Source organism: Acanthochromis polyacanthus, chromosome 1 (genome assembly GCF_021347895.1).
Source record: "Acanthochromis polyacanthus isolate Apoly-LR-REF ecotype Palm Island chromosome 1, KAUST_Apoly_ChrSc, whole genome shotgun sequence".
Lineage (NCBI taxonomy): Eukaryota > Metazoa > Chordata > Actinopteri > Pomacentridae > Acanthochromis > Acanthochromis polyacanthus.
In genome coordinates, this window is record NC_067113.1 from 52,067,784 (window position 1) to 52,083,964 (window position 16,181).

The window sequence follows — 16,181 nt, forward strand, 5'->3', positions numbered from 1 at the left end:
GTGTGTGTGTGTGTGTGTGTGTGTGTGTGTGTGTGTGTGTGTGTGTGTGTGTGTGTGTGTGTGTGTGTGTGTGTGTGTGTGTGTGTGTGTGTGTGACAATCAGACCGACTGATTTAGTATGTGTGGCGGATGCAGGTATGCACGGACACGCACGCCTGCACTCGCTCTGCCTCCTCCCCTCTCAGCTGGCAGAGGTTCAGTTTGTCCTGTCCTTGGCGTGTGACAGGTCTTTACAGAACAAGCCTTCCTCTCTGGGCAGCGAAATCAGAATTCACCATAGCTGATAGGTTCGTGCCTGAGGGGAATTCTGGGAGATTTAAAAATGCTGAGTCCCTAATCGATCTCAGCGCACTCTTATTCTGCTGTCTTTCTTAAATCTTTGTCTTTATCCCATTTCTCTTTCGGCATCATTACGCTGCAGCAGATGGAGATAGATGATGGGATCCCAACCCTTTCCATTTAAAGAAGCATTTGCTACCTTAGGTTTAGTTTCTAGTGGGAAATGAATTCACAACTGCTGCCGTAAAACATCTTTGTCTCTGTCTGTTCGGATTTGTTTTAGCTATCTTAAAAAAATCTAACTGTGGCTTCCTCTGAATTATCAGAGTTATTAGAATGCAGGGGATTCAGTCATTAGCCAAATTCCTGTTAGAATAAATACATTACGCCTGTCAGGAATGTTATTTCTTAAGCTACATACACATAGGGCATGGCATCTACAATTATCCAGCTCTAGACCCCTAGGGTCTGACATCTGTTTCCTAATGACAGATAATTACATGCTGTCATGTGCAATCATCTGCAGTTGCTGCTAAGAAACTGGGTTTTAGTGCAACCATTGACTGTAAGGAAGTGTACATAGCTACCATGGCATCACCCACTGGTTTGTGGATTACTGTTTTGAAGTATTGAGCTTGGCATTTTAGCCTGTGGCATCTTCGTGTTGGCTTTTTTTCTAGACAGAAGTAAATATATGCACAAAAGGTTGGATCAGATGGAGAACCTGAGGTAACTGCATGGCCTCGGTGTATCTACTTGTCGATCACAAAGTACCCTAAAGCATAGCCTGCTTTATCATGTCTTTTCTTCGAACTGGGACTATAATGTACAAAATGAACAATAGGCTGCATTGAAACAGTTATACAACTCATGCTTGAGAACATAAACACATTAGGAAAATGTTTACTGAGGTAATAAATCAAGCGAGAGACTCTCATAGATTCATATGCAACGACATTTCTTTTTGGAGTCAGAGTAGTCCCCCTCTGCTGCCCATTAGAAAGACCACACGTTGAAGACACTTGGCTGCAGTTTGTTGCCCCTCAGGTAGTCTGCTTCACCAGATATTGGTTGTTCCTGGCTGTTCATTTCAGGTGGCTTTGTCCTTCCTCTTCATTTTCTGCGCTTTACTGTTTTCCACAACAGTTCCACCCAGCACTATTTTGAGGGAAAACCGCATGCTTATCTTAGCCTTGCTTGCGACAACTGATTGCAAACAAGCTAGAGTGTTTTTCCCTATAGCAGAATGATAGTGTGGTGCAGCCAGACCATTATGCTCTACAGAATGGGCTGGCAAACGAATCTACCCCTTGAGTGCAACTGATGCAGCCATGTTGGATCCAGAGGAGGTGATGCACATTGAAGGGAATGCTCAGATGCACACTCTTTTTGAATTTGAATTGTACGCATGTGGTTAGGACTTGTGCACATGCATGTTTTTGAAAATGTATGTGTGATGACTTCTCGGCACCTGTGTGAAGTTGTTTGTGTGTGGGGTCTATTGTCTTCTGAGGCCAGTCTTCCACAAGAACAAATTGATCATCCAAGTTGTTCTCTCAACTTGCAGTTATTTTCGTCATTGATTAATCTGTAAATGATTTTCTCAATAGGTGAGTTAATCATTTTTCCTATTGTGATAATCATAAAACAAGCTGCTGTCTCATGTTCTTCATGACACAAGCAGTGCAAAACCAAAAGATATTTAGTTTATTATAACTTTAGATCCCTCACAAAATTAAAAATTATGATTAGCCCTTTATCAAGTTACTCTCAGTCAACTTATCGATTAAACAAACAGCTGCTTCAGCTGTGTTTACACTGCCCGTTACAGTTGCAGGTAGTTTTTGAACACATTTCAAGCATGATTTTTCTTTCATGGTACAGTACACCCATTATTCAGTCTGTGAGGGCAGTACGGTGGCCTGTTGGTTCGACAGATTTCAGTCAGACTGAAGCTCCATATTGTCAAACATCTGTTCTGCTTTAGTGTAAATTAACAGTTTGAGGATCAGCATATTATCTACAGTATGTGTTGTTACACTGAAACTCTCTCAATCTTGTTGTCCTTTCAGTAATCCAGTGTAATTTACACCCACTATTACAACCTTTGGTGCGTCCTATTCGGTGTGTAAATGTCTGTCACTGTATTTTTAGGTCGATTTGAAATAAGGTGTTTATGTGAGCGCGGGTAGATAAGCAGAATGTTTAAGAATAAATGTATATTTCACACACATTGGTGAATCCACACTGTGTTGCCACTGCTGTCTTTCCACTGCTTCCACAGCGTCTCCTTAGCGACTTGGCTGACACCTCCGCTGCATACAGCTGCCATATGCTTGACTGGTGTGTTTGGTTGTCACCTCACAATGAAACTGACATTGGACATCAGGTCCAATTATAACAGCATCAGAAGCTCAAGCGAACGCTGTTGCTGCATTCTTGCTGCACAGAAAGGAATGATAGCATCCTTTGGGTGAAAAATAGGTTTTCAGGTAAATGGGGATCATTTAAGAAGACATTTGAGTCATTTATGGATTTGTCTAGCATTTAATTGGCTTTTATGTTGCATGGTATTTAACTGAAATGGGTTAAGCCTATACAACGGTACAGGCATGTTTATTTCAGTTACAAAAATGAGACACAAAGGATGTTTTTTGCTTTTATACAACATTGTTAACTTTCCCCTTTAAAACATGTCTGAAATGCACTTTGGCTATTTAATACAGAGAGACTAGAGTTGTTCAAGTGAATGCAAAAGTGTTTTTTGCTGTTGATAAGGAGGGAATTCAAGACAGACACGTCGAGAATCTATCAGACAAGGTCATTTTCTGTTGCTTTGTGCAGTAGCTGTTGGAAATGACAGTTTAGACCAATGTAAAGTCGAGCTCTGTTGTAGCCTAGAGAGATCAAATGAGTCTTGCTGTCGTTCTTCAGTGAGAGGTCAGCGTTTTTGTGTAGGAGGCTTGGCTCAGTGTACGCATATATCAGCAAACGGCCTTATGCTGCCTGCAAAGATAGTACTCTTCTGAGTTTTGGATAAGTTGATGGCTTTTGAATGGGTATATTTGGATATTTGTGTGTGTGTCAACTTGTTTGGCGTCATTTGTTATCGCCACCGTCACCATCATCAGAAGCTGTTATTCTCTCTACAGTGTGTCGTGCCATCAGCCAAGCAGACGTTTGGAAGATGTGGCTGTAATGACAATAAGCTGGGAGAGATTTTCTTTCAGGATCCATTTGGAAATCCCTGCTCTTCTGTGCTTTTCCCCGTTATTTATCCATTTGCATTTTAACCACGCTCACTGCTCTGTATTCCAATTGATTTCTCTAAATCCACTCAGAAAGCATTTTGTTTAATGCATTTTGTCTACTAAACTTACACTCTTAAAATGCAAATTAGCTGACATGTGCTCTTTGGGCCCCAGCAGGGTCTTTAGCGCAGTTACCTTGGCTAAACTTCCTTGCATCGCCCATGGGCTCAGTATCCTGGAGAAGGGGCCTGCGGCTTGACGCCAGATGGCCGTCTGGATAGACAAAGCCATTTTACTGCCTTGTCTCTGCTACATTACTCAAACGTTATCGCCCCTGCCTACAAAAATCCATCTGTGCTCACACACCAACGTAAAGATCCATCATCTTGACACTTGTATTGAAACAATGACAATAATGACAGCACGCAATGGATCGCAGAACAACATGATGCACGTTTAAACTGGCAACTTTTATCCTAAGATCGATTTCTGGGAATGAAGTTGTCAGCGAAAATTGTATTTTTGTTTTGTAAAGGAGGAGCATTTAAAATGTGCTCTCTACATATTTATACTCAGAAGCTCTATATCTGGCCTCCATTGTTTTGCAAGCTTGACGGTTTTAATGAGGCCACGGAAGAGTTTTTCCTACTTAACTTTCTGTTGTGGTAGAGTTTCAGTGGGAATCAATGAAGGATTTAGAATAGGTTTAGGTTCCTTGCTCATTCTCTCTCTTGCTTACTTTGACACACAAGGATGCACAGAGACATGCACGTGCACACACACACAGTCTCACTACTTACTAATTGGGTACAGATGCTGATTAGTGTGATCCTACAGCTTGTGTATTTTTCTGCATATGTTTTTATTTGCACCTGATCAGACACGTTTGTATGTATATTTCATGGAAGCGGAGGTTTTGTTAATCAGTCACCCACTGATCTATAATCCTGCATAGACCCGATGTGTCCCTGGTTGTCTTCAGCCTCTTGGATTTAACTTCTGTTTCACATTATTAAAGCACTGAGACAGGTTTCCAAGCAACGGAGTCCCCTTGCTTTATAAAAATGGCTACGTCCAATCAAATCCCCATCTAGAGTCATCTTTGTGGTTTCGGTCCTGCATCATGCTCATTTATCCTCAGTTTTCAAGATTTTCCCTCATAAAATGTTTAGTTTTTTCATTGTGGACTCTCCGCGTTTCTCTCTTCTGGAAGTTGAGGCCATACATTAAAGGCCTTGTAGGTCAAAGAATTCTTTTGTGAGGAGTTTGATTTATTTGTGCATTTATATGTGCTGAGCGCTTGAGAAGGCACTTACTCTTGCATGGTGTGCCCCGTGGTGTGTGTGAGACAAGGCCACTGACCAGTGATTCTCTGACAAACGAGGTGTGTATGTGCCTCCACAAACCCATACATAACTGTCTGACCCTATCTGACCAACCAGACACCAGCTTTCTGGGGGAATTCAGACAGCACGCTTCTTGTAGCTCTGACTGGTTTATATCATGGCTTCTCAAAGTCTGGACCTCAGCATCCGGACCGAATGGCAAGTCCAACTGGACTCGCCTCACAAGCTACTTCCTGTTATAAACACAATATCTTAGCAAGTGTAATCTTTTCTATTTTGAAATACATTTTCTATTCATCATTAAAGTGTGAGTGACATTACAGTTTAATTACAGATTATTCACAGCAGTCCTGCCCCCAGATAATATGGTTTTAATATGGCTTATTTCCCTTTTGTTGTTGTCATGGTGACGTTAACTGCAGAGGAGAGCGTTGTGTGTTGTTGCTGACTTTACGCATTAATGTTCCACCAGAGAATTTGCCATTAGCCCCTAAACTGCAGATCCAGAATGTGTGTCTCGTTTTTGCTAGTACACAATTTCTGCAATTACTGTAAATTTAAATGCATTTTAGTTGGAAATTAATGTGGACCGTTTGAGCCTCAGATTACTCAGATTAGTACTGGCCCAGTTGCAAGAGATGCTGAGTTTGTGGTGTAATCACGAGTTCAGGGGTCACACTGATGCAGCTTATTGCAGAGAAACAATGGCATTCCGCATGTATTTGGAGTATCTTGACTGTATAAATGTGTTCATTAAATGTTATTTTGTTATCAGCAATTGTTCCAGACCTCTGATCTTGAATACATTCAGATGCGGACCTTTGAGTAACAAGCTTACAATCCCCCGGTTTATAATGTTTATGCTGCAAATGACTTACATATTTCCAGTTATTCTACTGTATTGAATTGTTTTGTGCTTTCTTTTACATTGTGCTGTACACACTCACATTTGAGAGTTAGCTCATACAGCTAAACTCTTGCCCTAATTGCTCCGAGCAGTTTCACAGGAGCAGTTTAGGTTAACTGCCTTGCTCAAAGGCTCCTTTATAGGCATTTGTAGCTTCCAAAAATTAGTTCCCATGACAGATTTTACCCCTCCAATTGATGCTGGACCCACTGATGCAAAGTTACTGTGTTGCTTGTTTCAATCTTGTGTCTCATTGCTCCTCTGATAACATTCGGGGTGCAAATTAGGCACTATTCACACCTGGTGTGATGCTGTTCTAATGTTTGTTTGTCTTGCTTGATTTTCCCAGATTCATCCAGGAGATCGAGATGAACATGGGGCCAGGCCAAGCCAAGCAGTGCCAGCTACGAGCTTTCCTTACTTACTACATTAATGACCTTTTCCTCAACCAGGTTAGTGAGCTGACAAATTGGTGCCTGTTAGGCTGTCTGACAGAGTGCCTTTATCAAACTCAAGGCGATGCTTCTGTGAAACATCCAGGCTTTTTCAGAAAATACAATTCTTCGCATTATAAACCTTAGGTATGAGTCATTGTCACAGTAAATAACTGACACTCACTCTGTGTTTAAAAAAAAGTATTTCTTCTCTCTTATTGAAAGTCTGTTCTTGTTATTTAATAGCTGGAACCTTTTGTACTGTGCTGAGATATAAAAAAAATTACTCCAATGCTATTGTGGAGCTTGTTATTCTAAATGTTTTGCTGTAATTCTCAAAACCAATTAAACTAAAACCATAATGGCATAGTGCCGGGGACCACTATATTAAATATTACCTCAGTACAATATCTGTCTTTACTAAACTACATTTTCATTTCCTAGCTTATAGTTCCATATAGTAGGCTGTTTAAATAAGCTGAAGATAAATAAATCTCTCGTTTGCTGGCACATGTAGCATAAAACCAGAGAAGATGCATCATTTTCTGTTTTTGTTTGTTTAGTTTCAAACTGCCACAGTAAAGTTACTGTTTGTCCAGATGTACTTGTAATTCTGCTTTATGCAAATAAAACCTGGTCCTCAAGTTTTGTCCTGAAAATGTTACTTTTAAGTTGCTTAAGCAGAGTGTTTTATTGAAGTGGCCATCTGGTACCAGGCAGTGTTTGTACATGAGATATACAGTAGCAAACTAATTTGAATTACAGTGGCTGGTTGGAAAATTGACAGCTTCGGGAAACTTCAAATGAAAACTAACAGCAGAGTTGTTCTCTTTAAGAAGAAAGGATAACTGTAGCTTGACTCTAAAAGATGTGGAACTACTTACTCTATGTAAACTTTTGTTGCTGAACCGTTAGGTGCGAACAGAGATCAACAAGGAAATTGAGGCAGTGAGCAAAGCAGCTGATCCCTTGAAGATCCTTGCCAGTGCTGATACTATGAAGCTGCTGGGCGTCCAGAGGCCCCTGCTGCAGGTAAGAAACATCAGACATATTCAAGTCAGGAATGATATACTTATGCACAGTAAAGAAATGTAAATATAAAATCTACATCTTACTACCAACAAATATGGACTGTAAAATGACATTGGAAGTCTAACCAACAGTGTTGTCAACATAAAGGGGATGTATTGCTTTTGGATCGGACATTAATTCTGCAGGTGTCAATGACATTGTGTCTGCCAGTTATAGTACAGATTTACCTGCTTTCAATAATTTTGTCATCAGTTCACCTTTATCAGAGTACAGTTCAAACTGTGCCCTCTGGATTTAAATAGGCTTTAACTTCTACTTGGCACAAGTTTTAATGTACACTACCGTTCAAAGGTTTGCAGTCGCTTAGAAATGTCCTTATTTTCTAAAGAAAAACAGTTTTTTTTCAATGAAGATAGCATTCAATTGATCAGAAATACAGTCTAGACATTGTTAATGTGGTAAATGACTATTCTTGCTGGAAATGACTGATTTTTAATGGAATATCTCAATAGGGGTACAGAGGAACATTTCCAGCAACCATCACTCCTGTGTTCTAATGCTACATTGTGTTAACTAATGATGTTGAAAGACTAACTGATGATTAGAAAACCCTTGTGCAATTATGTTAGCACATGAAATAAGTGTGGGTTTTCATGGATAACATGGAATTGAACTGTAGTGTATGTGAATGGAATGAATGCATATAGACATGAGTGTAGACCAGACCAAGCCAATGCAGAAGTGGCTTGAATCTGTATTAATGCTATCAGCCAGCAGGGGGCGACTCTCACTACAAAAATATGTCTGATTCTGTCAAGATATAAGAGAAAATGACAATTTCTCCCTTGATTTGTTACCTCAATTAACAATTATCCTGACATGTTCATGGTCTCAATCACTAGTTTCAAGTGTCCTTCAAAACTGCATGATGTTCATTTTGTATTTTATGGTCTTCTTTACAGTGAAATAGATGATAAAGCAGGGTATGCTTTTTAACCGATACCACCATGCGATTGACAGGTCCCTACTTAAATGTTAATCCAATATGTGGTGTTATGGTCATTATGTCCATCTTTTATGTACAGAGTATGGATGTGAGCAGTTAGAGAGACCTAAAAGCGCCACTCTACGTCTCTGGCACAGTTTCCCTCTTTTCCACCTGTTTAGTGGAGGGCAGCTCTCTCGAGTACACTCACCTTGCAGTTCTCTGTGATCTCTGTTGGTTCAGGGGCAGCCACACTCTCACACATAACCCTCTCTGTTTCTCTCTCAGATCATTATGTCCACCCTGCCACCTATCTCACAGGATCATAATTGCAGTTGAAATAGTGCTTGATCTTTTTTTTGAGTGTGTAGCTGTTGCTAACTGGTGGTTACAGTGTATAACACACAGAGACACACACACTCACCACTTAGATCTATCATTCCCCGGGCAATTTTCTCCAAAAAGCAAATTTTTGATTACAATATCGCCCAGAGAAGTAGAGGTTTGGGGCTCAGATGCAGTTTGGCTCACTCGCAGCGTGACAGCGTTACTGAATGACCACTCTAGCAGACAAGGGATATAACTTCACTGCACTTGTGCTTATTTTTAGAGTTGTCTTTCTGCTTGGTATGAATGTGTGCCGATAGAATTTTCTCTGCCTGTGTCTACAGCTGTGAAATTATTCTCCATCAGTTTACTCAAAGCACATAAAATACACGTCCGTCCTCATTTCTAGTGGCATGCAGACTTAGGTTTTTTTTTCATGTGTTATGTTTTGAGATAATAGTGTATGCGAACTGTGAAATGTACACTGACACCCCAACACAATGGAGATGGATGGAATCTCATTTGTGTTACTTGAAATTAAATATGAAAAATCATTTGTCCAGAGAAACTGTCCAAATAAAAAATGTTCAATTTGACGAGAGAACTAGAAACCAAAAAATTAACTGATATTGACTGCCTTATTGACTGCACCACATTTAATCACAGGCTCATGTTGCTGATTTTGGCAGTCTTTCTTATTCAAAACAGGCTTGTGGCAGGTTGAGGATTACAGCCGTGCCAAAGTCAAGATCCAGACAGTTGGCAAGATTTGTCTCAGCTGTCAGATATTCTCGCTGTTTGGTGGAGTATGGCTCTGTGTGTCTACAGTGAAATTTATGTTTTGCATGCACACATTTTTTTTTTTGCGTTTTTACATATCAGTGTGTGATGTGTGTGTGCATGGTTCTGTCCACGCAGTTGTCAAGGAAGACGGTGTCTCAGAGAGGTAGTTTGTTGGTGCTGTGGGTGTTTGTGTAGCAGACCTTGAATATGTGTTTGTCAGTGTGTGTGTGTGTGTTTGCTCCGTGTTTGTTTCTGTCAGAGCCTTCCTGTCTGTGCGCTTGGTTCTCTCACAGGGAGGGAACAGCGGTGGCAGTTCATTACAGGGAGAGAGACCGTGGGCGTTCGGAGTTCAGCAGGGTTTGTTTACGGCTCGGGCCCCTCCTTAACGAGGAGTTCAGCATCTTGCTAATTATGCTGCTGTGGCTAATGAGCCTTTCTGCTGATAGTGGGGAGTGCAATAAAACACTCCTTTTGTTTGGGCTTTTTGCCTTTTTTAATTGGGCTGAATAAAAGAGCCTTCCATGCTTCTTCTATTGCCATTCACATTCTCGGGTCAGGATGGCATTTGTGTGTTTGTGGCACTTTTTCATGTGTGTATTCGTAGCTGTGTGGGTACGTTTTGCTACCTGTGTGTGATTGTGTTTTTGGTCTCCAATTTGAAAGCCGTCCCACTGTTTTCTTTGATGGCCTGCATGCACAGTGTCACTGTTGTGACAGACTGCTCTCTTCCTCGGTGTGGAGTTTTTGTTCACATAGTTGTCATGAGAGCTTTCAATAAAGGGGTTTGACACCTTTTTACTCAAAAAGTATGAACTGAAATAGGTTTTTGAACTGGATTTACATAAAGTGCTTTATGTCAGGAGTGTCTAGCAAGTCAGACGGTGTGTCTATCCAGCTCTGTGACTGCAATGGATAATTAAAGATTAATCAGGTTTGTGTGTGTGTTTTTATGTCTCAATATTCAGTATGATGGTGTACACACATGTGCCCCCTTGAAGTCCCATGGTACTTGCTGTGCCAGGTGTTATCAGAGAGAGACACACACCGCGGCATCAGAACCAGCATGGTTGACGGCAGGGAGAGAGCTCAGTATCGCTACACCACATTAAACACACTCTCTCTCTCTCTCATACACCTTGGCTGCAACCACATACGGGAAACCATAGGGGAGCATATTTTATAGACGCATCTGCTCTGCACAACCACTGAAGCACACATTAATGTGTGCAATAGTTTGAACTGGAGGAAGATATTAGCTTTTGTGCTTTGTAGGTTCTGCAGTGGAGCTGGGGAGATGAGAGCCAAACAGAAATGTACAAGCACGCATATAGATGCCAATGGACACTTTTTTTAAGACCCATGAACAGGAAATAAAGCATAACTCGATCGCTGCTTTTTTTAAAGAATGTATTTACATACATATCAACACAATATATTTTCTGACCTTCTGGGATAAGGGTTACTCTGGGTCTATTTTTGCTATCCTCTTGCGTCATGGAAAGAATATTTATGGATGCATTACCATAGCATTAACTTTTGGAGTGTACCAATGTTATTAAATATATTTATGTTATATGAATTATTTGACCCTTTGTCAGTGATATCTCTGCAGCAGGATTGGTCAGAGTGACTTTGTGGCAACAGTGCACAAGAGTCAAGGTGAATATCACACCTTATGTTTGCCTTAACAGTCTGTAATAACCAATACACATGCAGTCTGGGCTGAGGCTAATATGTCGTAATGATATGGGCAATGATTTCCCTATCACTAGCTACCAGTGGTGTCAAATACTGCTTTTATATATCATGTACATATATTACATAATAACGATATGATTATGAGTCTGACGCTGGCTATATATTGTCCACTCGGAGCAGGAGATAAGGCTGGCTGGGACAGTGTATGGTTCAGTGTTAAAGGTTAATGTCCATTCATGTGTCTGTGTGATAGCATAGCCTGGGCTGATAAGTCTCGAGAGGAGCAGAGGTAGCCACACCATGGATGTCTGGATGTTAATCCTTATTCCCGTTTTTGCTGACTTTCTTGCTTGATCTCCTTTCCACCTTCCATATAATGCTATTTTAATTATTCCCATTTTATTCTTGTTTTTCGTTCTTTGTTTTCATGGCCTAAAGTCCAACAGTATAGCAACACGCAAACATGCATGCTGTTAGCCCTAGCAGTGTGATGCTATCTGTCCAGCTTTGGCGTTGCCACTGATTGATTCATTTAATTAGAGTTAGATCGAGAGAAAGGAGTGGTGAGGGAGAGGGAGATGGGGGAATAGAAGAGAAGAATAAAACAGGATAGGGAGGGTATGGTCACTCTGCTGGATAGCTCTGGAGATTGGCTCCATTAATCTTGGTAGAACACCCCCCACTCCTCCCCATGTCCTCTTTACACGCTCACTTTGTGACACACTAACATGCAAGCATAGACACAGTGTGCACATGCAGCCACACACAAGAGCAATGAGGCAAACACACCAAAACAACAAACAGGTGACCACTTTTCTCTGGCCTGCAGTCAGCGGTGTTGAGCCACCTCCCTGCTCACTCCTGTGTTGTTTCAGAGAGTCTGAGAGTGGGGATGAATTGTTTGTATTGTGCTTGTTTACTTTATTAGCCACAAGGCCACATCAGAGCCATAATTACAATACCCGTTGGCCCTGTCTTTCCAGCTAAGTATCACTCAGCCTTGTTCTAAGTGTCCCCACATAATAGCTGCTTACTGGGCCATTTGTATGTGTGTGTTAGTGCAGTAACTGTCTATGCATTTGTTGTTCACACCTTCATTTATTTGACTGTTTTTGGGTAGTTGCATTCGGGATCAGCCGATACAGGTTTTATATTATGTTGTTTAATATTAGATTTTATATTTATCACTGGGTTTCTTTATAAATTGAGGATGTTCATGTGTGATCAGCTGAAGATTGATCATTTCGTTTCCTCCAGTTCCATCTGCTGCTCTTCTCTATTTTCATAATCCTTTACTGGTTTGTCACTTTTGTTGCCCCTTAATGTCCAGATCTTACAGCATTATTAATCATTATTTTCCAGACTCTGTTCCAGGTTAATCTGTGGCTGCCTTCTAAGTTAGCCGCTACTCGTTAGCAAAGCCTTAACCACTGTGAGAGTAGCTAGTTTCCTGGTTTGTGGCAACAGCTTGTTGTTCAGTTTTTGCAGTTTGAGAGGTGGCTACATCAAAACCTGAAGTAGTATGTTTAATTTATAAATAATCGGCCACTAAAAATGCAGATACCGATAATCTGGGAAATTCCAAATATCAGCCACGATAATCAGCCAGACAAATAATCGGACTATTTCTAGTTTGTATGCAAACATAACTTGTTCTCGAACCAGGTGAAGACGGATTCCATTCACTCCCCAGCAGCTGCACTGTATTGCAGATACGTTCAGCTGCCAATGGCCTGCTAATGATGTTGACCTTTCAAATTTCATATTCACATGTAGCTTCGCGAGAGAGGAGGGAGGAAGCGCACATATACGCGTGTTAATTGAGCACGCACGCACACACTCTTCCACCACCAATAACTGTAATGACACTGACCTTTTTATTTGTGATGATGTGTGTATGCAGTGTTTATTTGTGGGGAGCTTATCGCTTCTTGTTGATTGGCTCCCTGCCACCCTGCATATACACACACAGTGGACGCGGTGGAGCTTCTCTTTATTAAGGAGACTCTCAGCTCCCAGTCCCCGTCAACAGTCGGAGCAATCACGACACAATACACCTGTTAGCTGCATCAGCCGTGCCCTGTGATTTGAACACAAGTGGGAGTGGGAGGAAGGAGGAATCGAGGGTATTAAGGTGGATAGCGTACACACAAATTCGCTGCCCGACCACACACGGAGAGATGAACACCGGCAACATTACGAGAAACAAAAAACCATTCCCACTTTTATTAGTAAAAAGAGATCTCAGGGGAGACTGTACAACTCCCACTTTAATTCTACCAAAATAGGCCTGTTCACAGTAAAAGAAGTAATATAAATGCCTTCCCATTTAGTCCAAATGTTTTCTGGAGCCCTTCTACTACATTATCGGTCATGAAATGGATTGTGGCTAAGCATCCAGTTGACAATTTTACAGCTGTTGAGAATTATCAAGGAATGAGGCACCACAGTGTAAAATACCACTCTTACTCGCAGCAATTTTGGCTACACTTGAAATGAGTCCCTTCAATCTCTTTTTCCTCCTCTACTGAGAGACAAAGTTGTAGCAAGTAAGAAAATTTGGTGTTCTCCAGAGATGTTTAGATCTTCTGTTCTCATCTTGGTAGCAGTGCTTCATATACATATTTGATATCTAATTAATGCACAAGAGGATTGTTTTTCACATTTTATATTTTTCAACTAAAAAGGCTCAGATGCTGATATATTCAGGGTTTTTTTTTGAGTCACCTCAAAGCCTTATTTCTGTTCTGCCTCCTTTCTCAACGCTCAAGGTGTAACAATCCCCACCACCCACCTTCGCCTGGTTATCTCACACCAAACACATGTACTCCTGAGGCTCACACCCAGCTGCCCTGGGCCTCCAACCTGCCTCCGCCATGGAGATGTTCCCTTTTTTTACAAATGTGACACAGCTGTGCTTTGTTTGTAGTTCTTTTTTATATATTTATATCAACATAATAGCTATATATTTTATAAAAAAATATACATACATGTGTGTGCGTGTGCGCTTTGTCTTCTGTTTGTGCTGAAAGAGACAGCATTTAAATGAGCCAAGAAAGCAAGCCTGAGCAGCTACAGCCTTAGGTAGTACAGGTTCACACCAGGCAGTGCTCCCACAGACAGAGTCTCTGTGTGTAACAAGACATAATCTTTGCCTTTGGAGTGAGTCAGTTCGAGAAAGAGAAGTTGAAATGTCAGCTCTACCACAAACATGCCCTTTGGTTTGAAGGAAAGAAGGTTCTGGCTGTGGGCGCCTGATAAAAGTTGTTGCTTGAATTTTTTAAAGCAAGTTAGTGCTCCGAATTTGCAAATGACAGTCTTTATGCACAATGCTGTGTGTGTGTGTGTGTGTGTGTGTGTGTGTGTGTGTGTGTGTGTGTGTGTGTGTGTGTGTGTGTGTGTGTGTGTGTGTGTGTGTGTGTGTGTGTGTGTGTGTGTGTGTGTGTGTGTGTGTGTGTGTGTGTGTGTGTGTGTGTGTGTGTGTGTGTGTGTGTGTGTGTGTGTGTGTGCAAGCTCCATATGGGCCTAATGGGGCGCAGAAAGGAACATGCACCACCCACAGAATGCAATCAACTGTATTATAGTTTGTTTTCCACTCTCACATCCAAACTTTTAATCACTCACACAACCCACTGATGGCCCAATGCAGTTCTTGTGAGAAATAACTCATAATAACAATAACTGGTAACTAATTATCAGAGATGGTGAGGACATTCCTCTCGCTTACGCTACAAGCTAATTAGAGATGCTGTGATCAATCAGCGTCATCGATCATATCTTTGCTGACACATTTTTTTTTTGAAAAATGTAATTCATGATAACAATCGTTGATCATGAATTGAAGTTTAAGAAAAATAACTGTTGCTTTTGGCTCCAGTCATTGCTACAATATTAGATAGTGGTGGCAGTAACAAAGAGTAGTGCACAAGTTTCCAAAGACACAAGGCTTCACAAATGTGGGAGTACTTCAGATTTTGGCAGAACAAGAAATAGGTGGTGATGTGTGTTGCAGAAGCACTTTACATATATTTGCTTCTCTGCTGCTCTCTGTGTATATTTTGGTAATTGGATTTTCCGTTCTGAAACAGGTATTGAAAAACAAGAAACGAGTGGTCATTTGATTTTCGTTTTAAAATCCAAAAATTGAAATTGAAATACAAGGCATTTTTCCTGTTCATGATCAAAAAAGGATATACGAAGTTTGTTAAATGCTTTGATTTTCATTTTATATTTAGAATAACAAGAAAATGAAATCAGTAAGAGACAAACGAAAAAAGGTCAATTTTTTTGTTTTATGAGACCGGAAGTGGTCATCAGCTAGCCTAGCCGCGCTAGACAACCCACGGCAACGAATTTAATTCTCTGCCAGGGTGGGTCTAGTTACCCTCCATAAGGCTCGAGGCTGGATTCTCCTAAAACTGGCCGGACCAATCACCATGAAGTGTAGAGTCAGAAGGCGGGCGTAACGAAGTGACGACAGAGGCGTGACGATTCTGACAGAAACAACCGGTGCACAATAAACAGTTATCTTTCGACTCGACTTTTGCCACAGCCCTTAAAGATTTGAAGCTAAAATTCAACTTGAAAGATAAACAAAGGACGGCACTTAAGTGTTTCATTGAGAAGAAAAACGTATTTGGACTTATGCCGACGGGATATGGCAAATCCTTAATATACCAGTTGGCTCCGCGGCTCCGCTGGTTGGGAAGCTAATGGGACTTAGCCACAATCCGCTGGTGCTCTCGGAACTACGCCAGCCTATTCGTTGCGTTGATTGGTTGTATACCTACCCAATTGCTGCAGAGGGATTTGATAGACAACCTTTTAGCCCATCTCCCTCCCTGTCGAGCTTCCCTAGACCCTTGTGCTGTCTGAAACATGGGTGTAGCATGGCTAGGCTAGTCATCAGCAAGTGTGGAGCCGAACAGAGTACGGTGCATAGACTGTATATAAATTTTTTTCATGAGTTTTCATGGTCAAAATGAGAGATCAGGTGGCCCTACTTAAAATAAACCAATATCGATTTTTTTATAGAGCATTAAAATTTTGCAAAGCCATGGGGTGGGGCTTCTTGATTAAAAATCTGTGCAAAATCAGAGAACAATTTCACAATAAGAAGGTAAGTTGTTTCAGCTGCTC

At 41.1% G+C, this 16,181-nt stretch overlaps 1 protein-coding gene across 1 annotated transcript in view; it reads left to right on the forward strand.

The window, feature by feature from the left end:
• The window catches only part of exoc4 (exocyst complex component 4), a 149,277-nt gene that overhangs the window by 91,975 nt on the left and 41,121 nt on the right, over positions 1–16,181 (forward strand). The window contains exons 12-13 of the mRNA XM_022195671.2: positions 6,133–6,235; positions 7,133–7,249. Of these exons, the coding sequence (XP_022051363.1) occupies positions 6,133–6,235; positions 7,133–7,249 (220 nt within the window). The remainder of the gene's footprint in view (positions 1–6,132; positions 6,236–7,132; positions 7,250–16,181) is intronic.